Source organism: Engystomops pustulosus, chromosome 4, assembly GCF_040894005.1.
Source record: "Engystomops pustulosus chromosome 4, aEngPut4.maternal, whole genome shotgun sequence".
NCBI classification, from domain to species: Eukaryota; Metazoa; Chordata; class Amphibia; order Anura; family Leptodactylidae; genus Engystomops; species Engystomops pustulosus.
Genome location: NC_092414.1, coordinates 18,468,516 through 18,491,532, shown reverse-complemented (window position 1 = coordinate 18,491,532; position 23,017 = coordinate 18,468,516). Strand labels below are relative to the sequence as shown.

The 23,017-nt window shown below is 41.3% G+C and overlaps 2 protein-coding genes across 3 annotated transcripts in view; both read right to left on the bottom strand.

Moving 5' to 3' along the window:
• The window catches only part of ANO2 (anoctamin 2), a 164,854-nt gene extending 154,254 nt beyond the window's left edge, over positions 1 to 10,600 (bottom strand). The window contains exons 1-2 of one of the 2 annotated variants that reach the window (XM_072145388.1): positions 10,438 to 10,600; positions 5,121 to 5,305 (exon numbers count right to left, since the gene is read on the bottom strand). In XM_072145388.1, coding sequence (XP_072001489.1) covers positions 5,121 to 5,305; positions 10,438 to 10,600 — 348 coding nt within the window. Of the gene's footprint in view, positions 1 to 2,060; positions 2,159 to 5,120; positions 5,306 to 10,437 lie in introns of those variants that run through there. The other variant, XM_072145389.1, reaches the window with a different exon arrangement.
• A 3,112-nt stretch (positions 10,601 to 13,712) lies between these two features.
• VWF (von Willebrand factor) overlaps positions 13,713 to 23,017 on the bottom strand; it is a 114,107-nt gene continuing 104,802 nt past the window's right edge. The window contains exons 45-52 of the mRNA XM_072145387.1: positions 22,546 to 22,729; positions 22,286 to 22,326; positions 17,698 to 17,814; positions 17,491 to 17,589; positions 16,886 to 17,014; positions 16,753 to 16,792; positions 16,029 to 16,123; positions 13,713 to 14,759 (exon numbers count right to left, since the gene is read on the bottom strand). Of these exons, the coding sequence (XP_072001488.1) occupies positions 14,571 to 14,759; positions 16,029 to 16,123; positions 16,753 to 16,792; positions 16,886 to 17,014; positions 17,491 to 17,589; positions 17,698 to 17,814; positions 22,286 to 22,326; positions 22,546 to 22,729 (894 nt within the window). The 3' untranslated portion in view covers positions 13,713 to 14,570. The remainder of the gene's footprint in view (positions 14,760 to 16,028; positions 16,124 to 16,752; positions 16,793 to 16,885; positions 17,015 to 17,490; positions 17,590 to 17,697; positions 17,815 to 22,285; positions 22,327 to 22,545; positions 22,730 to 23,017) is intronic.

Below are 23,017 nucleotides of genomic sequence, written 5' to 3'. Positions count from 1 at the left end.
GGAAGTTACTACTAGTTGTAGATTTTCATGAGTGGCTTAGTCCAAAATATTTTTCCTACGTGACCTTAAATGATGTGACCCCTCTCTCTATATAAATAAGGGATAGCGTCCCTTGATATTACAGCGTCTAGGGAGGGAATATGGAATTATAAAGGTTATCGAGTTTAATCCTGAGATCACGGTTGAATAGGCAACATGGTAACCCAGAAAAATTAGGCCTGGAGCATACTCTTACTTTCTCTTGGTCAAGGGTTTAGTTTTTGTAGGAAAGTGACATTTTCAGAGAAAACTTTTCAGTTGGCTTTGAGGATTATGACTTTTTTTTAGACAACTATCCAAATGTTCTCTTAGGGCAGTGTTGGCGAACCTATGGCACGGGTGCCAGAGGTGGCACTCAGAGCCCTTTATGTGGGCACCCAGGACTTCATCCCAGCACAGAATTTTCTGGAGCTCCTGCTCTGGGTCCCCTGATTCTTCCCCTTCAGGGGACCCTGGAAGGAAGCTATAATCCAAATTTCTCCATCTTCTTACTACTGTATTGGTGTCCTCAGGACACCAATACGATTGAAACTTGTGATACAGCTGTGATCAATAGGTTACTGCTAAAATTATCATGTTGGCACTTTGCGACATAAAACTAGGTTTTTTTTGTAGGTTGGGCACTCTGTCTCTAAATGGTTCGCCATCACTGTCTTAGGGCAAAAGGATTAAGTTGATGGTAACGCCCAAATCAGGACAAAACCTTAAACAGATGACCACAATGCTAAGTAATGTATGGCAACAGGACCCTTCATGATCAGCTCAATGTCAAGATACCTGTTCTAAGCTCTGGAATTCTTTGGACTATACAACCCTTTTGAGACATGGCAACATACGGTAGTTGTACAACCATAAAAGTCAAGAAGAATGGATCCAGAAGACACACAGACAACGCTCTTGTGTATTTCACAGCAAAATGTGTATATACTAAAGAAATGGAAGACGAAAAAGTTGAGCGATGAAGCCAATATTTCACCAAAATGTGTTGGATTCAGTTCTAAAATATGGTAGAATTTTTTTTTTTAATTTGATTATTTAATTACCATTATTTTAAATTAAATGTAGCATAAAATACAAATATAAAAAATAGTAGTAATTTTTTTTTTAGAGAATGTCAGTGATCGACATGGGTCAGCGTCATCATCAAGATTATATTCAAAAAATATTTGAGGCCCAGAACACTAAATTTGGCCATGGATCTCGATATCACTTTAACAAAATATCCAGAAATAACAATCATTCATAATTTAAAATTTTTTTTTATAAATTTGTGTGTAGATGATGATTTAATGATGATCTAACACATCAAAATACATAAAAAAAAACTATTTTAAAATTAAAAAAACATTATCAATGCTCAATAAACATGACAACAAGTAAATACATTTTTTAAGTAAAATACCGTATATACTCGAGTATAAGCCGACCCAAGTATAAGCCAAGGCCTTTAAGTTTACCACAAAAACCTGGTAAAACCTATATTTCTTTTACTCGAGTATAAGCAGAGTTTGGGTTTTCAGCACATTTTTTTGTGCTGAAAAACTAGGCTTATACTCGAGTATATATGGTAATTGAAATTCCAAAATGAATAAGAAAAATGGAAAATTATCTTTAAAAAAGAAACCCTTTTTTTAAAAAAAAAAGATGAAAAAAAAAAGATGAACTTTGACTCATCTGTTGTCTATCAATATCTTAACCCCCAAAAATGGGCTAAGTTATGTTTTGACTTCTCGGGACAGGCGGTATACCGTGGCACGTTCCGAGCCAAACACCTGATGAAGGCACAGACCACCAATTATATCGTTTGCTCTACGCCATGGAACGTGTAGCTTATAATTATGTGTTATTTTCGATGATAATACATTCATTGTTTACCAAACCCTATCCAATGCCGCAACGTTCCAGCTGTAATTTCTGGTTTTCGATAGGATTTCCCCTAATGGGTCTCCTCTGTTATTTTGGACTTATGATGATGCACCTAGTGTGTCCTTACCCTTCCCATGTCAACTAATCATACTTACTGGAAGTCCTTGAAGGCTTTCTGGGTCCATCTTTGAAATAAAATCCAAAAATGTTCCCCTCCCTAGTAGAGAGTCACCGAAACGCCTCAACCAGGAGCTTGGTGTATGTCATCCTCTTGGTTTTGAGAGACAGAGAACCCATGAAACACAATCCATAGTGAGAGGAAACTGGATCTGGAGAGTCTCAGCTTGCGGTGGGCGGTGGTGACAGTCAATGTCCAGGATGTAGTAGATAGGATGTGGTGGGTAACCGAGCACCGGTAGGTCCTTTCTTCTCTGCTGGTTCACTATAAATCTGGGCACTGTTTTCTCTCATTGCCTTGGCACCTAATCTTCTCAGTAAAAGATGTCTCCATAGAGACACTGAGAACATGAAGCAGCTCTGCTCCCAGGTGGACGCAGGAGGGGGGAGGAGAAGACTCTTACCTTGAAAGTAATTATTATGGTGTTAGAGAAAGGAGAGAGTCTCACCCGCTACCTGACGCTTCAGCCGCAAGACCTCCACAAACAATACAAACAGACTCAACAACAGGGCTCCTTCACAGGTGGACACCAAATCCTCCTGAGCTTAGAATCATCTGTTATATAATAGGGCGAATCCCTAGAAAGATAGAAGTGTTTGCCCGACTATGTGCCTGCCCATGTACAGGGGGAGAAGACCCAAGGGTTTCATTTAGGCTTAATGCCATGGACAGGATTTACATAGGACTGCAGATACAAATGTATCTATCTCATATCTATATATCTATCTATCTATCTATCTATCTATCTCATATCTATCTATCTCATATCTATCTATCTCATAACTATCTATCTATCTATCTATCTCATATCTATCTATCTATCTATCTATCTATCTAGTTATCTATCTATCTATCTCATATCTATCTATCTATCGATCTCATATCTATCTATCTATCTATCCATATCTATCTCATATCTATCTATCTATCTATCTCATATCTATCTAGCTATCTATCTATCTCATATCTATCTATCTCATATCTGTCTCATATCTATCTATCTCATATCTATCTATCTCATATCTATCTATCGATCTCATATCTATCTCATATCTATCTATCTATCCATATCTATCTCATATCTATCTATCTATCTATCTATCTATCTATCTATCTATCTATCTATCTCATATATATCTAGCTATCTATCTATCTCATATCTATCTATCTCATATCTGTCTCATATCTATCTATCTCATATCTATCTATCTCATATCTATCTATCGATCTCATATCTATCTATCTATCTATCTATCTATCTATCTCATATCTATCTATCTATCTATCTATCTCATATCTATCTATCTCCTATCTATCTCATATCTATCTATCTCATATCTATCTATCTATCTATCTATCTATCTATCTATCATATATCTATTATTCTATCTCATGATTATCTATCTTTTGTTTATCTATCTATAATATAGTCACTCATACTTTATGGGCCAGATGTATCACTTCTTTTTTATGTTGTTGTTTTTGCGCCTTTTCATATTGTCGCAGTGTTTTTGCAACAGTTTTGCAACTAAACGCAAAATTAACCATGCTTTCCTCATTTTTCCTAACAATTCATATGTTTTGCTGTGCCTAATAATCATTCATCATTAGCAACTCGTTTATTTAGGCGCAATTTAGGAGCAAAAACACTCCAGCCTGAAGGTGGCGTAGACTGAGAAGTAACACTGAGCTCTTGTACACAGCAGATTTTCCCCAGCAGCAGAGCTCAGCAGACACTACAGGCACTACCTGCAGCCTCTGTTTACAGTTCAGGAGCTTCTATTTACAAAACAATCTGCAAAAGCAGCAGCTCAGGGCAGGAGAGAAGAGAAGTAAGTGGGTGCTACAGACAGTAGAGAAAAGTGTCCCCGTGTAGAAGGATAAAAAAGAAGTGAGTGGGAGCTGCAGATAGTACAGAGAAGTTTCCCATGTAGCAGGATAGAAGAGCAGGGATAGAGGGAGAGACAGTACAGAGAAGTGTGTGGGAGCTGCAGACAGGACAGAGAAGTGTGTGGGAGCTGCAGACAGGACAGAGAAGTGTCCCACGTAGCAGGATAGAAGAGAAGTGTGTAGGAGCTGCAGACAGGACAGAGAAGTGTTTCCCGTGTAGCAGGATGACCACACTGGAGGAATACTGGCCAGAATTACAGGGGTGCAGCAGAAAATCAGCGCTGAAGGATCCCCTCCAGGAGAAGCCACTGGTGAGGAGGTCACTGGGTGCAACTTGTCACACACTTGGGCTCTGCTGTGAGGGTCATTTTCATGCTGGGGTGCAGGAGAGAAGCAGAGAGGAGCTTGTAGGACGATCACATGTAAGAGCCTGTATCTAACATTGCGCTTAAACTCCACCTAAACTGCGCCTAAAATAAAGTGAATAATAAGAGGCAGAAACTCAACTTATCACGGACGGTTGAAGCTTGTGATAATTCTGGTGCAATAATTTGCCTCATTAAGCCGCAACAACTAGACTTGAGCGCAGATCAGTGATACATCTGGCTCATTGCCTTAGACTTAGGGCCACATTTATCAGGGCTTTTTTGCCGGAATTGAGGAGTACAATCCACCGTTTCCCACATTACTCCATCTCCATATCAAATGGGCATGGAGGGGTTTGAATGGGGGCACACGTGGTGGCTTGGTGGGCCGGTAGTTCAGGCACAAGGCTATGACGCAATTCTATTTAAGGTCAGACCTGGATCAGAACTGCCCTAAGGGTCGCTGCCACCAGGAAGATTTTTCAGGATGCCAGAGCCTCCTGATAGATTCATCAGCTGCTGGGAGGACGGGGCTCCATCATACGCACTTAGCACCAATGTATGATCAATGTGCCCCTTAATTCTTTAGGCATAGAAAAAGTCGAAGACACGGGTTTGCAACTTTTTCTCTTCCATTTGCTCAAAAAGTTTTTTTAGAACCTTTTTTAGAATGTTTTATGAATGTTTTTGAATATTTGTTGCTTTTGTTCACTTGCCTCCCTTTACCTGCAGATTCTGTAGAACATATCACAATATGATAGAATCATTAAAGAGAAACTTACTGTGTTATTATGGGTGTCCACACATGATGGATCAAATGCACCATTGATGTTGCCCTGATGGGGGTAGGTGCCAGGTAGGTACTGGCTGACTGTGAGATATTTGGATTTCTGTGTGGTGTTCGGACTCCCTGACGAGGTTCTTTGATGCTGGCCATTGCCCAGTTGATTCACAGATAATGGAATATCTAAAATATGAGAAAAGTTATTGATAATTACTATAATACATTATATAGAATGTATAATACTATTGATAAAAATTCATAATAATCTTGAGTTTCATAATTTCTCGAAAATATTCTATCCTTACCTCCAAATTCAACTCTAAACACCTTTAGGTGTTTACCTAGGATTCATAGATATTTCAGATTTATTCTGTAGCCAACTGGTCCGGAATAACCAATATATTGATTTTATGCTCCTTATGGTCAGGTGGGAGGTTCCAGCTCAGGACCGCCCACCTAACAGTAGATTAGTAGCCTAATTAGCATATTACATAGATAGATAGATATGAGATAAATAAGGTCTTTGGCTCATCTGATGGACCTTCCTTTAAATTCCTAGAGTTTAAATAATGTGCTTTATGGTCTTCGAGACAAGTTTTTTAAAAAAATTCTTAAAGTGTAGCTGTCAAAAGATTAATAATTTTCTAGACACATAGAGCATAAAATCTTGACAGGTTTTTTGTTGCATGCAGCTGTGTTTTACTTGTGAATCCTTTCGACATTTCTGATGGAAAATACAGTTTGATCTAGGACTTGGAAGTAGGGAGATGTGTCCACCTGGAGACTCACTGTCGGCTTCTCCATTTTTGGTTTAGTTGTGTGACGAGAAATTAAGAGCCAATGAATCTGAGGTGGGCAGAAAGAAGTCTATGGATGGAGAAAACATGAGGGACAGCAGAGGGTGTGGTCTCATCCAGTCCTAGGAGCCTTCGGAGAACTATAAGGCGTCTCCTCCCCATATGATGACATTGTAGTTGGGGCCTGGTTCAGCTTATGCTTTGGGGCACATGGTTAAGGGTAGTGTGAGAGGTGAGATGCTCTTAAGAGAGAGAGAAAATCTGGACCTGACAACATCTGTTCCATATGCTTCATTATCCAGTTTAGTCAATTGTGGTATCTGGATGTTGATGTTGTCTCCAGCTATTTATACTTCGATTTGCGTTTGTATACATACCGTCTGACGCTAACTTGAAATCTTTGGCGGTCCAGTGTCCTTATAGCAATTTTCTCTACCGTACAAACATCATCTGTGTAGGCATTTCCTGCCCCTCAGATTACATATATATTACATAGGATACAAAATTTGTTTTCTCTGCTTATGAAATATAATATCTCTGGTTGTGGTCATCCTGGAAGACCTCAGTCTACGAACAATGAGGGTATAGAAGTTACATCTCTAGGTATATGGTTTTCCATACTATTTATTGATGTCGAAAGTTTTTAGAATTTTGCTCAGACTCAATGAATGTTGGCTTGAAGAATGAGAAATTTATGTTGGACACCAACGTAGGATCTTCTACCTGCTATGGTGTCTAGTAGATGAAAAAAACAAACATGATACAAGGGAGGTAGAGTGGAAGGGACTGTGTCATAGAGGCAATCAAATGGCTTTCTTAGATTGTAGGTCCCTCAGCTACTAGATCCCATAACATCCAGAAGTTCTTGAGTCTATTTGGTCTTCTAAGTCAGCTACCCGGTATTACTCCTTCATCAAGCCAACGTTCAATGAGATTGTAGAGATTTATGTGGGTTTGAATAAAGTAAGCCAAGCTTTAGTGGGTACCATCAAGAAAAGGATGGATGGAGCGCTCTGCCCTCTGGGAAATTAGGTCATGACCAGTTGACTACACATGGTCATGCTTGTGGTACAATAGACATTGGTATCGACACATATGCTAGAGAAAAACAAGACTTCATTAACATGACTGGTGTCTTTGCTATAAATGACATGGAATCTGAAGTCAATCAAAACCAAACCATGAACATGTCTATTGTGCCATACAAGTGGGACCTTTGTGGTTGACCCCTAAGTGATAAGTAACTTATCCCATATCATGTGGATGGACTTCTCCAGCCACCCCAAAGTAGTGAATGAAATGATTCCCTCTTATGTTCGCCACTCTTCTATCCTACCTACAACACTGGTACAATAATGGTATTTTCCCACAAAACAAGTTAGGCCCTACCCACATGATCGTGGGGGTATCAGTGATGATCACTAGAACGAGTGGTCTGATGGATCCGATGGATCCCAGTCGGACCCCTCGTCCTGTGGATAGCGACTAACTTGTTTCGTGGGTAAACCTCTTTTTTTAAAAAAAACCTGCAATTGGCCTTCATGATAGCTGGTCTGGGCTTGACCTTTTTGGAAGTGCTGGTTCTCTGAAGGTCAGTGTGTTCTTGGTCACTTTTAACCCCCTAATTAAGACTCTTTCAGGATACCTACCAACAAAGGTTACTTCTGGTCTGGTGGACTTGATGAGTTGCCCATATTTATTGAATGCCACAAGAGGCATCCAAATACGTCATGGTTGGGTGATTAATTTTAAGAAACAGTGAGATTGTACTTTATTAATGTACATTGAGTTTTAGAAAATTCAATTTCTTAGGGACTAGACATCAAGCCTCCATCAATAGCTGGAGAGTTGATCCTGTAGTCTTCAAAACTTCACTGCAGACAAGATACCCCCTCCGCTCTGGTACTGACTTAAATTCAAGGAAGCATATTCATCTTGTTATTGATGGTGGTCTAACCGCCTAGATGACCAGAATGAAATCTTCTGACCTGTCTTAATAACTTTCCTCTTTAGTTAATGAGGCCTACGTTTAGAGGTTCAGGGTAGTACATACAACAAAAACTAAAATGAAGCTCCCATTTGGTGACAGTAAGAAATCATTATCACAGGTTGCTTATCAGATTGCACCAATCAAGTGTTCTGAGACCTCGAAAACCTATATAAACAGATTATCTGACTCCACTTTATAGTGGCCATGCAGGACAACTGCAGCTTGGCTACTATTAAAGTAAATAGGTGCAGGTTTGCAGTATTCAGGCACCACCTGTATACAGGGGATGGAGATTTCTGCTTCTAGCTCCACCCCAAGCATAAGTCTGGATAGCAGGTGCAGCCAGGAACAACTGACCGTGAAGGTTCTCACTATCCGACTCCTACCAATCTCCTACTGCGAACCTATTCTTATGATAGACCATCAGTTTTAAAAATGAAAGGACCAGACACCCCATAAAGTCCTTACTCTGTTGTAAGTTTGTAGAACTTGGATGATGGCACAAGTTCTCACTGCATCTAAAATAGGTGATGCTGCCAACCTTGACTGGATAGTGTCTTTTCAGGGTTTGCATAGAAAGCTGATGGGCTATCAATGTCTCATCAGTGGTGTTGGTGTGGGCAACACCTAGACCCCACACCAATCAGTTCCCCCAAAAATACAGAACACAAAACCAGAATGAGTTGATGCCACGCATTGCATAATGGCCAGAAGCCGCAACTGCAGCTGCTACTAACATTCACTTCTCTGTGACCAATCAGACATTAATCCTGAGGATAGCCCATTAATGTTATATCCTGGAAATCCCCTTTAAAGATTCTTAGCCCGGCAAGAAAGCAGTTACAAAAAGGGTCTTTAGTTCAGGTGTGACCTTCCGCAACCCAGACATATTGCCGTGCAGCCAATCCAGCAAATTGTCTATCTACTAGCCATAGCTGTGGTAGGTCGGGGGACATCCTTGGCCAATCACCCGCTTGTAGCTAGGGGCGTAAATTTTCCTGATTGGCTAAATGACGGCCAGTCTGGCTATATTTTTGGGTCATGCGGGACCCTAAACCTTGGACCTGACCGTAAAGGTCAGAACCGCTTATCTCTAGTCTTCAGCAAATAGAAACTGTCCTATTAACTTAGTAAGCCATTTTTTAAAACTTTTTGTCAATTCCTTATCATCTTATTTTTGGCCTTTGTTCCACATGCCTCAACAAATCATATCTCCCATTCATCCTGCTGTGTTCTGTTTTCAGGATTATCTCCCAACAAAACTGTGATGCTGAGTAAAAGCTGATTTCTATTCGAAACGAATTACTGGTTGATTAGAAATAATTAAATATTAATAGATTTACTTAGATATTCCATAATTTGCTTAGTTTCAATGATCATCCTGGATTCAGTGTTGACCCTTTATAATATCTAAAGTAAAATGCTTAAGCAGGCTTTTTAAATTATTATAATTAATTTGTAATTGTATCTCTTTCTATTATAACTCATAAATTTTTTATTATTAATTAATTTTTATTTATTTTTTACAATTTTTTTTTGTAAAATCACCTATTAAATGAATGTAACCCAATCTTATCTCAGGTCGTTTTAATATAATTATTTGTAGGAAGACATCTGAGTTCAGGCGGTACAAGCAATACCATTATCCCCTTCCATTGTAAGCACAGATACAAATATCCAACCCTATTAATTATGGAAGAAAAAGCCTTTTGTTTACCACCTGTTAGAGAAAACATCTCGTTTCAAATCAGTTTTATGTGTTTTTTACTATTTTTGTCTACTCTACCTGTAAAGCACTATTTGAACTCAATCAATAACAAAAAATAAATTTTTTTAACATCATTTATATTTTATTTATTTGTATATAATTTAATTCATATTTTATTTTTTTCTTTACTTTAATTCTATCTAATCCTGTGTATTATTTTTATTTTAAACTGATACAAACTGAATTACAATACTATTTTTTCTCAAACACTAAATCACTAACTCATTTTTTTGCTGTGAATATAATAATACAAGAACTTTAATCCACTACAGTACAATTTTACAAATGTTTTTCTAACACTCTTATTATAACATTTTTTATAGATTTTTTGTACAGTTTATTTCATGGGTCATAATCCTATTTTCTAATCCAATGGAATATTTTAAAAAATTATAAAATCCGTTCTAGGTATATTTTTTTCTTGAATACAGTACCACGAAGTGAAAATTAACAAAAATAATAATAATAATAATGCAAAATAATATTAAAAAATAATTACAGTGTAATAATAAGGGGAAAAGCAACAACAACAACAACAACAGAGATAGTGGGGAATTTTCTAAGGCTAGGCCACGAAGTAATAATCATATTATGGAATCACTCATCTAGGAATATTGTACGTGCTCAGTGCACCTGCTACACAGCCCCATAGAGAGATCCTATATCCAGGAGTCACTAGTTAAGGTTAATGATGGACTATGTTACATAAATTCTAAGAAAAATATGAAAAAAATCAATTGTTTTAGGAGGATAAACTCACCGGTTAGTTGTGCAGAGGAAGAGTCCATATTGCACTGAGGGATTTGTCTGCTGGAAGTTGAGACACAGCTAATAGGATGATGCGGATGTGAAGCTACTGTGTACAATCTGCTCCTGCTTCTAACCTGTCTTAATTTGCCAATGGTACTGGCGGCTAATTCCATCCCAGCCTGAATCTACTTTAGGCAAACACAAGACCTTCTGCTAACGTAATCACCAGCCGGTAAGGAAGAACAATAGTCTAAGGAGAAAAAGGAAAAAAATTCTCAAAAAAAATTTCAAAAAGATGTTGACAATCGGGAGGGAAAAACGATGGCACCTAATAATTACTAGAGTAGGAAAATCCTTTAGAGAACAGGCCACAAAGGGGGTGTATTGTCTCCCAAAGGTCGGACGTCACATCAAAAGCCATTCCATTTGTAAAAAAACAAAAAAAATACACAAAAGAGGGATAATATGGAAAATCCAGAAGAAGAGAAATCCAATAAGCATGACAGCCCGGGTCCTGCTCTCTGTATGTTGTGGTATTGTTGAGGCGAGAACAATGCTCTTTGTAAAGTCCTAAGAAACCTTCTGCTATAGACTGGTGCGGGCTCGAGCTTTTTATAGATCTTTTTTTTTTAATCTCAGGTTACACTTGGTATACGGAGATACAGTTCTGCTTTAAATATTAAAGGGTTTACCTTGTAATCACCTGCTCGTTCTGATACCGCCAGGCCACCGTATACTTAAACAAGGAGTGAAATGGAAGTGGGAACCTGGAAAGTAGTTGGGGATTTGGAAATATTTACATTAAAGGGAATTTTTAATTTTTATTTCATAAAAAAAATCATTTACTGATTGACAGTGATCCCACAATGATCAGGTCCCATTCAAGAACCCCAACCCAGACTATAGCAAGAAGTTCAGATTTGGTGTTTAGCTCACCCCCTTGCCATTAACACCCATGATTGGTGCTCACACCGATCATGGGTATTAACTGTCAGGCTCCTGGGGTAGTGGACCCACTGGACCACTGCAGACAATGACATAAGCTGAAACCTGGGACCGGAGTCTAAGTGGCACCTGGTTTTCACCAAAGCACGCCATAAAGCAGGTTGGACTTGCTGCAGCGTGGTACCACCAGGTTGTTCCACATGTGCGACTTTGTCCGCGGTGGCTGTCAATGCGAGGTACAGAAACGGAAGGCAGGTCCGTGGTTGGAGACAGGGAAGACAGGCGGCAGAGGTTCAGAGTCAGAGGCAAAGCAGAAGGTCAGGGCTGGCGGCGGAGGAGCGTAAACTGGAACAGGTCCGGGGTCACAATGGGAAATCACACTAATCGTAAAGGTCATGGGCAACAAGCTTTTCTAAGGCTGTGAGGCACAAAGACCTGGCAGGGTGGGCGGGGAGAGACTGGGTTAAATAGAGCTGGTAAGGTCAGCTCTAATTAACGGCGAACTGGCCCTTTAAATATTGTGAAGCCAGCATGCGCACCCTAGGACACAGGGACACGCGGCTGAGGACCCGGAAGCAGGAGCGAGGATGGGTAAGTAGTTGTGGCGCAGGGGCACGGGTGAGCCCGAAACATGGGTCGTGGGACCACCCATGACATTAACTGTTAAGTGTCCCCATTTTCCTGAGTGCGCACCACCATTTTCCCATTGTGGATTTGACGGAAGCATTTAAAGGGTAATACCAACAATCGATAGGTATTACCAATTGGGTTGAACTTTCAAGTTCAGTTACCTTAACAGGTCCGCTAAACCATACTGATTTTTACAGAAGAAAAAATAAACTTTGATAGAGTTTACAGTTCTGTTGCATAGAGTGAGAATGAAATGATTGGATTCTAACTAACACCCGCCACCACTAGGGGGAGAAAAGGAGCTCCTGTATGACATTTTTATAATTAACAGCCAGATGTAAATAGTATGCATGAAAAATATTTTATTTATGATAAAATTTATAAAACTTTGTAAGTCTTACGATAATCAGATTCATGTCCTGATCTATAAAGATTCATATTTTAACAAATATACAATAATTTTGTTCTGATCTCATTTTCATCAATTTTCAAAAGCTTTGAAACCCTGTCCATTCTGACTCTTTCATCTTCCTTCTCAAAAAATGTAATGGGTATGGGCAACTCCCATCCCTATTATAGATGAACAGATTCCTTTATTCCATCTACTTACTTGTTTTGTGTTTCAATAGCAAACCAAAGCCTGCAGCTCTCTCTCCCTCTACCACAGGGAAGTATCAGCATCAGCCATTTCTCCAATCAGAAACTAATACATGTGCTACTCAGTTGAAATGGGGAAACTTCTAGCCCAATACTAGATGAATCGATTCCTTTTTCCCAAGAATTCACCTTTTTTGTGTCTCTGCAGCAAACTACAGCCTGCAGCTCTCCCTCTACCAGATGGAAGTCTCAGCACCAGCTGTTGCTCCAATCAGAAACTGATACATCTGGTACTCAGTTAGAATGTAATGAGTATGGAAAACTCTCAGCCCAAGTATTGACAAACGAATTCCTTTTTTTCAGCAAATTTACCTGTTTCATGTCTTTGTGTCAAACTATAGCCTGCAGATCTTTCTCCCTCTACCAGAGAAAAGTCTCAGCACTTGGTCTTACTCCAATTAGAAACTGATACCTCTGGTACTTAAAATGTAATGAGTGTGGGACACTGCCAATTAAAGATAAATAGATTAAATTTTTTCAAAGAATCTACCTTTTTAGTGTCTCTGTAGCAAACTAATGCCTGAAGCTCTTTCACTCTCTACCACAAGGAAGTCTCAGCAACAACTCTTGCTCCAATTAAAAACTGATTCCTCCGGTATCCGGTAATGAGTATGGGAAACTCCCAGCCCAATTATAGATTAATAGATTACATTTTTTCCAAGAATCTACGTTTTTTAGTCTCTATATAGCAAGCAAATGCCTGCAGCTCTCTCTCCCTCTACCACAGTAAAGGCTCAGCACCAGCTCTTGCTCCAACCAGAAACTGATACCTCTAGTATCTTACTAGTTAAAATGTAGTAAGTATGGGAAACTCTCAGCCCAATTATAGATTAATAGATTCCATTTATTCCAAGAATCTGCCTGTTTAATGTCTCTGTATAGCAATCTAATGCACGCAGCTCTCTCTCCCTCTCCCACAGTGAAGTCTCAGCACCAGTCATATTTAATGGGGTTTTCCATTGGTAAAAAAAAAATTACATAACAATAGCAAAACTACATGGATTGAGTTGATAAATAACTTTATTTCTATTCTTTTTACATAAAGAAGCATTAGACAGAGTATAGCATGAATATTTTACAGACGCGGTGAAGGATTTTACGGTCTAGCGGAAGGCAGCGGTTACATTTCCCTCCTCTTTCTGAGATTTTCTCATTTACAGCTTAATGCTTTACCAACCACAACACAGAAATCACCTTTTAGAGTAAATATATAAGGAAACAGTCACATAATGTATTAGTAAAAATATAAAATTCTCTATGCTTTGTGTTATACAGAATTATTTTTTCATAGAAATAAAAAAATAAAACATTTTTTGAAAAAAAAAAAACCCCTAAAACTCTTAAAATTGCACATGAGGGATAGAGACAATGGGGCAAATTTACTTACCCGGTCCATTCGCGTTCCAGCGGCGGCTTCTCCGCTCTGGATTCGGGTCCGGCCGGGATTTAATAAGGTAGTTCTTCCGCCGTCCACCAGGTGGCGCTGCTGCGCTGAAAGTAAACTCATCGCGCCGGAATGCACCGAGCTGGACCAGGTGAAGGTAAGCGGTCCTTATGCGACACATTTTCGGTTTTTAAATGCGGCGGTTTTTCCGAATACGTCGGGTTTTCGTTCGGCCACGCCCCCCGATTTCCGTCGCGCGCATGCCAGCGCCGATGCGCCACAATCCGATCGCGTGCGCCAAAATCCCGGGGCAATTTAAGTACAAGCGGCGCAAAACGGAAATATTCGGGTAACACGTCGGGAAAACGCGAATCGGGCCCTTAATAAATGACCCCCAATGTATTGCAGGTGCTTCCTCTGGGTCACAACGCAGAAGGTTAGTGCAATGTCACATGGTGTACATGATGGCGGTACATGCGGTATAGCTGGGCGGAGTCTGCTGTATACCAGGCGGTAGTCGGATATCTTTAGTTGTTACATTTGCGGGTCACACATTCACAGTTTGTGGCTTGGGTGACTTCATGTTCTACCACAGTTCCATTGGTGCAGCGAAGGGAAACGTTCATCAGTTCGGTCTGTGTCGCCGTACAGCAGGTGCACTGATCCTCCATACTGCGAGTTTTTGTGTTGTAGATGGACGTACTGGTGCATTTACCCTGGAATAGTGAGAAGGAACATTAACAGGATCTACTTCCACTGTGTACTGAGCTCCTCCTGCTCTATAACATGCTGCCTGCAGATAGGACACTATGTACAATCTGCTCAGCTCCCCCTGCTCTATAACATGCTGCCTGCAGATAGGTCAATATGTACAATCTGCTCAGCTCCTCCTGCTCTATAACATGCTGCCTGCAGATAGGACACTATGCACAATCTGCTCAGCTCCTCCTGCTCTATAACACGCTGCCAGCAGATAGGACACAATGTACAATCTGCTCAGCTCCTCCTGCTCTATAACATGCTGCCTGCAAATAGGACACTATGTACAATCTGCTCAGCTCCTCCTGCTCTATAACATGCTGCCTGCAGATAGGACACAATGTACAATCTGCTCAGCTCCTCCTGCTCTATAACATGCTGCCTGCAGATAGGACAATATGTACAATCTGCTCAGCTCCCCCTGCTCTATAACATGCTGCCTGCAGATAGGACACTATGTATAATGTACTCAGCTCCTCCTGCTTTATAACATGCTGCCTGCAGATAGGACACTATGCACAATCTGCTCAGCTACTCCTGCTCTATAACATGCTGCTTGCAGATAGGACACTATGCACAATCTGCTCAGCTCATCCTGCTCTATAACATGCTGCCAGCAGATAGGACACAATGTACAATCTGCTCAGCTCCTCCTGCTCTATAACATGCTGCCTGCAAATAGAACACTATGTACAATCTGCTCAGCTCCCACTGCTCTATAACATGCTGCCTGCAGATAGGATACTATGTATAATGTACTCAGCTCCTCCTGCTCTATAACATGCTGCCTGCAGATAGGACACTATGCACAATCTGATCAGCTACTCCTGCTCTATAACATGCTGCTTGCAGATAGGACACTATGCACAATCTGCTCAGCTCCTCCTGCTCTATAACATGCTGCCAGCAGATAGGACACAATGTACAATCTGCTCAGCTCCTCCTGCTCTATAACATGCTGCCTGCAAATAGGACACTATGTACAATCTGCTCAGCTTCTCCTGCTCTATAACATACTGCAAGTGGATCAGACTGTGTTTTCAATCTGTTAACCTTCATCGAGGAAATGTGCACTAAGGCACCAAGTCATATTCCAAAAAAATTATTATGTGTTTTTTTTTAATCCTCAACCTCAGTTTGTTGAACATTGAGGGTGGAAAGTGCAGGTTGTCCGTGGCTACTGCAGCCCCTATACACAGTATCTATGAGCACATGGGATCACTTACCTTACATGACAGTATGCTCAGCGCCCTCTCTGACACACAGTCGTCCACTTGAATGTATTTCGGAACTGCAGCTTGTTTACATTCTGGCTCCACACCTAGAACATTACATAACAAGAGCAACAGTAATGATTTTTCAGAAATGTCATAAAGTGGCCGCTGCTGATTACCAATTCTCACTATGGGGGAGACTTATCATTAACTCCAACACAGATACATGGGAGTTGTGACTTCCCCCAGACCCCTCTATGCCAGTTGGGCGGGGAGGGGGCGGTGCCTCACTGTGCAGTGGGCCGGCTTGGGGCGTAGCTGCCCTGTGTATTGGGCAATTCTACGCCAGGTCACTCCGTGTCTGACGTCACTGCGCCGCCTGGGTCAGGACGCCAACATCCCGTGCGCTCCGCAGTCTACGGCACAGCTGGAAACATATTGCTCCGGCACAGAAACAAAGTGTACCGGCTGCCAACTGTCCTCTGAACCGGAACATATAGTGGGTGATATTGCCCGAATCACCCAATACATGTTGGGGTCGGTCTCTCCGCCCACTTCAAAGAACGGTACACTTTGTGGGGGCCCCTTTAAGGGCACAGCCTACCCCATAATCCGGCCTTGCACTGGTGCCCGCCTCATGAATCAGGCCTGTTCTGGGGGAGCATCCTGCCCCGGTGTATGATAAATCTGCCCCTCTAGGTAGTAATAGAAGTTGAATACAAGTTTTTTTACTTACAGGTTTCACAACAAGAATCTTCAAGTTGTTGAATTTTCCCCTAGAAGAGAAGCGTAATACAGGGGTTACCAGTGATACCCTGTACTATAACATAGAGTCCTATATATATATATATATATACATCCATACTTACCCCATCCGCCAGGCATTTCTCTCGACTGAAGTCGGGACATGTCGTCCTGCTGGTCACCAGCATCAGGTCCCCTTGCTCGTTGACTTTGCATGTGTAAGCGTTACAACCATCTCGTAAGGTTTCATTGGGCTGTGAGGACAGCAAATTTTTATATGAAATTGAGAATTTACCACGACCTGGGTACACAGCGTCTATCTGTAGTGGATTATAATAGGGGCGGTTGGGGCAGCCGCCTGGGGCCCATGACCACCTGAACCAATCCCCAAGTTTGATCCTTTCCAGTAGAGATAATAAAGAGAAGGACCTCCGGGTATGAATTCCTCATGCTTTCAACACATACTTTAACTAGGGTCCTTCCAGGACCTTTTAAGGTCCTCCAATTGTCTGCAAACTGTAGAAGTGGACAGAAGGGGCCCCCTCCTTTCCCAAGTAAATGGCATCAAAAAATTGTACGGATGTAATGGCTGACAAATTTTATGCAACCCAAGGCCCATGACCGTCCTGGCTTTTATGTAGATCTATCTGTCTCCGTGGTTACAGACTACAGTCACACTTTGTGTAGTCTGATCCGCCCGTTTGCTGTAGTGACACCCTCCAAACCTCACCTCTACAGTGACACGATTTCCATTGTTCATGGTCACGGGACAAGCGGTCATTACACATTTACCACAACACGATCCACTGGTTTTCTGTAAGATTGTATGCTATAAAAAAAAAGAAAATATTCCAAAAATTACAAAAGTAATAGAAACTAAATTTCAGGTGTTTTTAAAAATGACCTGAATGGGACAGGCCACTGGGTGACATCTGACCTCTGGACACGGCTCACATCGGACTTGTCTGCAGGAAAGTTTATAGCTCAGCATGGGGACAGTGGTCACGCTGCATTCACAGGACGAGCATTCGTCAATCAATAAAGTTTTTCCAGGCTGAAATTTTTAAAAAAAATGATAGTATGTTAAGTGTCCTGGAGGTGATATGGGGCTTCTAGTGTTAAAAAAAATCTGTGTATCCGGCCTATCTGTATCAAGATTACACAATGGCCAAGGGTTCTGTAAGAACTTGGAATTGTTTTGAAAAATCCACAAAGAAAAATTAAATTCTCCCCTTTAAATTTATCACTTGGGGCCCCAGCAAAGCTCCGCCCATTAGTGAGAACGGGGCTCCCACTCTCCAGATTGTTGGGGTTTCCGTTTCCCAGCAGTCGGACTCTCACCGATCACCTTGTTATGCCCGATCCTGTAGATAGGGGGTAGCTTCCCAAGTTGGAACATTCCCTTTAACATGGTTTCTACTATGTGGACACTATATGGCCGTATTATAGTGTCTCAGAATGGAAGAACTATGTGAGTATTATATGGCAGTATTATAAAGAGGACTAAATAGTTGTGTAATAATTTACTATGTAAGGCAGTTATATGAGTTTCGCCATATGTCAGTAATAAGCTGGCTGTATTATGTCACCACTATTGGTGACATTGGTATTATATGGCAGTATTATAAGTGTCTCAGTATGGCAGAACTATGTAGGTACTGTATGGCAGTATTATATGTGTCTCAGTATGGCAGAACTATGTAGGTACTGTATGACAGTATTATATGTGTCTCTGTATGGCAAAACTATGTGGACACTGTATGGCAGTATTATAAGTGTCTCTGTATGGCTAAACTATGTGGGCACTGTTTGGCAGTATTATATGTGTCTCAGTATGGCAGAACTACGTGGACACTATATGGCGGTATTATAAGTGTCTCAGTATGGCAGAACTACGTGGACACTATATGGCGGTATTATAAGTGTCTGAGTATTGCAAAACTATGTAGTTACTGTATGGCAGTATTATAAGTGTCTCTGTATGGCTAAACTATGTGGACACTGTATGGCAGTATTATAAGTGTCTCTGTATGGCTAAACTATGTGGGCACTGTTTGGCAGTATTATAAGTGTCTCAGTATGGCAGAACTACGTGGACACTATATGGCGGTATTATAAGTGTCTCAGTATGGCAGAACTACGTGGACACTATATGGCGGTATTATAAGTGTCTGAGTATTGCAAAACTATGTAGTTACTGTATGGCAGTATTATAAGTGTCTCAGTATGGCAGAACTATGTGGGCACTGTATGGCAGTATTATAAGTGTCTCAGTATGGCAGAACTATGTGGGCACTGTATGGCAGTATTATAAGTGTCTCAGTATGGCAGAACTATGTGGGCACTGTATGGCGGTATTATAAGTGTCTCAGTATGGCAGAACTATGTAGGTACTGTATGGCACTATTATAAGTGTCTCAGTATGGCAAAACTATGTAGTTACTGTATGGCAGTATTATAAGTGTCTCAGTATGGCAGAACTATGTGGGCACTGTATGGCAGTATTATAAGTGTCTCAGTATGGCAGAACTATGTGGGCACTGTATGGCAGTATTATAAGTGTCTCAGTATGGCAGAACTATGTAGGTACTATATGGCGGTATTATAAGTGTCTCAGTATGGCAGAACTACGTGGACACTATATGGCGGTATTATAAGTGTCTCAGTATGGCAGAACTATGTGGGCACTGTATGGCGGTATTAAAGTGTCTCAGTATGGCAGAACTACGTGGACACTATATGGCGGTATTATAAGTGTCTCAGTATGGCAGAACTATGTGGGCACTGTATGGCACTATTATAAGTGTTTCACTATGGCAGAACTATGTAGGTACTGTATGGCAGTATTATAAGTGTCTCAATATGGCAGAACTATGTGGGTACTGTATGGCAGTATTATAAGTGTCTCAATATGGCAGAATTATGTGGGCACTGTATGGCAGTATTATAAGTGTCTCAGTATGGCAGAACTATGTGGGCACTGTATGGCAGTATTATAAGTGTCTCAGTATGGCAGAACTATGTGGGTACTGTATGGCACTATTATAAGTGTTTCACTATGGCAGAACTATGTAGGTACTGTATGGCAGTATTATAAGTGTCTCAGTATGGCAGAACTATGTAGGTACTGTATGGCAGTATTATAAGTGTCTCAATATGGCAGAACTATGTGGGTACTGTATGGCAGTATTATAAGTGTCTCAATATGGCAGAACTATGTGGGCACTGTATAGCAGTATTATAAGTGTCTCAGTATGGCAGAACTATGTGGGCACTGTATAGCAGTATTATAAGTGTCTCAGTATGGCAGAACTATGTGGGCACTGTATGGCAGTATTATATGTGTCTCAGTATGGCAGAACTATGTAGGTACTGTATGGCACTATTATTGGTGGGTATGTATAGCAGTAATATGTGGGCATTGTATTGCTGTATTATGAGTGGATCAGTTTGGCAGTATTATGTGGACACGGTGTAGTAGTATTATAGGCTACAAACATTGGTTGTATTTTATGGCAGTATAAAAAAAAACTAGAGCTTCAGAGAGCGTGACAAGTGACCTTGGTGGTATCTATAATGCAGTGCAGTGTGAACAGAGACTAATACTAGACAATGATGTATCTGTCTTCTTTGATAACGCGTATAGCAGATAGTGTTTGTCCTCCATTGTGGTGACTTCTGTTTACGGTATTCTCATGACTGGATCGAGGCGATAGGTAGGAACCATGAGCGGAGGGGGTGCAGTCACTCAGCGATAGGGACACTGTACATTCTGAGTAATCGCTTGCACATTTTAAGCCACCTGAGAAAACCCATCTCCAGGGACCGAGACTGCGAAGACCTAGCAACCAAACATCTGCTGCCAATCTTAATTACTCCCCTGATCTGCGCTATTAAGGGCAGCGCCTTATTTCTAGTTAAAAAAAGAAAAATCAATTTCCCGACAACCACGTGAAATTGTTATATCGTCTACGGTTATCAGTCGTCGTGATGTCTCAGCGCAGTGCGGGATATAGTCATTATATGATTAAACCTGAATTATGAGGGTTACAGACTCTTGAAATAAAGTTAAAGGTTTTTAAAAAAAAATGTATTTGTCCATTTTAGCTTCCTCGGGGGTTGTCCTCTAGATGGGACCACCCCCGAGGAACGGTGCAACTTCCTGTCGAATTCAAATTCAGTTGCAGGTAGAAATACTCACACTTAGGCATGCTGCCTAAATAATTTAGCTACAGATTGCGCCCCAGGGTATCATCTAGGTGACCCCATCAGTTTTTACTCTTTAACCCCTGCTCTGCTGAAATAAGGCCACCAGGTACCAGTAAAAGAAGTTCCAATTTAGGTAGTGGACAATTGCAGATTCTCAGTAGTCCTTCTCAGGCGGCCGCCCAGGACCCCGTGCACCAGCGGGGCCAATGGATCTCCAAACTGCTCAGTGAGATGTTTATGTGTAGACCGTAAGTGTGTGATGTGTGTATATGTAGATAGTTGTATGTGGATATATATTGTTATATATATTGCATGTGCATGTATGATATTGTAGTTGTGTATACATTAGTTAAATGGGGGGTATATATCAAAAAGTGGCATTTACCGGCCTATTTTATGGCATGGCCCAAACCGAATCATTAATTGGGCTCATGGTCTAGCCACATTTGACTCCAAAACTGGTTTAAGGCTTCATAAACATGACCAGGAGCAGTAATGGATTGGTAGCCCAGGGCCCAAGCCTTCTGGGGGGTCCATGTGCACCCTAACCAACCTCAAAATCTCAAAAAGGACCTTCACCCATGAAATCTTCAAGCATCTGTTCCTTCTCTCAATACACCCATATAAAAGAGCCATTTTAGGTGTTTTGAAGGTCCTACAAAGGTCCTGAAACCGCAGATTGAGAGCAAGCAGAAGGGACACATCCTCCATTCCCCAAGAAGATTGTTTCTAGTATCATATGTAAGAAGTGATTCCGGACTTGTAGGGGGTTATAATATTCATACACCCCAGGGCTCAAGGCAGTCTTAATCGACCCCTGGGTGGGAGGAGGAAGGAAGAGGGGTGACTGCTCCTCACCTCTCCAATCTCCATAGAAACTCAAGTGGCCGCCCAGTTCGGTGAAGGTGCAGTGAGACTCTCTATGGGGACGGGATGGACCCACAAATTGTCTCGTCACATTGCCTTTTAGGGAAACTGTGGAGGGCAACAACTGGTACCCAGGTGGGTCTAGGGGTGCTAGTGCCAGGAAGCCAATCAGAAAGCGGTCAGGGGGAAGCAAGGGTCAGGACAGGCAAGGTTTTAGAGAGGATGACAACCTGGCAAGTCAAAGTCAGAGAGGGCCAAACAGAACCATGGGCTACAGAGACTTGTTACAGAAACACAGTGGAGTAAGTCAAGATAACGAAGAGTCGGGGTCAAAACATGGAGCAACCACTGGTTTCTTTTCCTAGGGCTGAGATCTCATTTACTCAATATTACAATGGCTTTCTAATAGTGTGGGTGTTGGTAAAAGGGAGGCCCCGTTTTGTACTTACACCAATGATAGTTCCATTATGTAGGCAGCCAGGGATGGGTTCTGTAAAATGAATAAAACACATAGTTACAGGAAGAGGAATTTAAGTATACTTGAGTTTCCGACGCCCCCCCCCCCCCCATCTCTGTCGCGTGCAAGCCGGCGCTGATGTGCCAAAATCTCCTCGCGTGCGCCAAAATCCTGGGGGAATTCGGCGTAAAACGGAAACGCAACAAAAATGCGCTCCGCGGACCCTTAGTAAATGAACCCCTATGTTCTTACCACATTGACAGACGGGACAACACTCAGAGCCGTGCTCGCAAATCAGCTCCAAGCCTGTAGGACATTTCTTGGTCTCTATGTCGGAGCAGGAGATGTTTCTCTGCAACGTGAAGACTTCTCCATTTACTTGAGCGCATTCGTTGATGATACAAGGGTCATAGGGAGAGGTCCACCTCGCACCAACCTGAAAACCCCCCCAAAAAAATTCCCAAAAGATCAATTTTGTTGTGTACTTTGAAAAACAATTTTAAAACATCTGTAGTAAACATGGAGGTGGATTCAGTGGTGGAGTAACTCCACCAAAGTGACCTATCCTTATCAGTAATATCAGAATGTGGGGGGGATATCACAGTCCAGGAGGTGGAAGCTGGCGCCTCATTGTGGTTGTCGGAACCCGTCAATCTGATATTGAACATCTATTATCAGCATAGCTCATCCATATTTTTGCTCCAATTATCCATTTAGATCCATA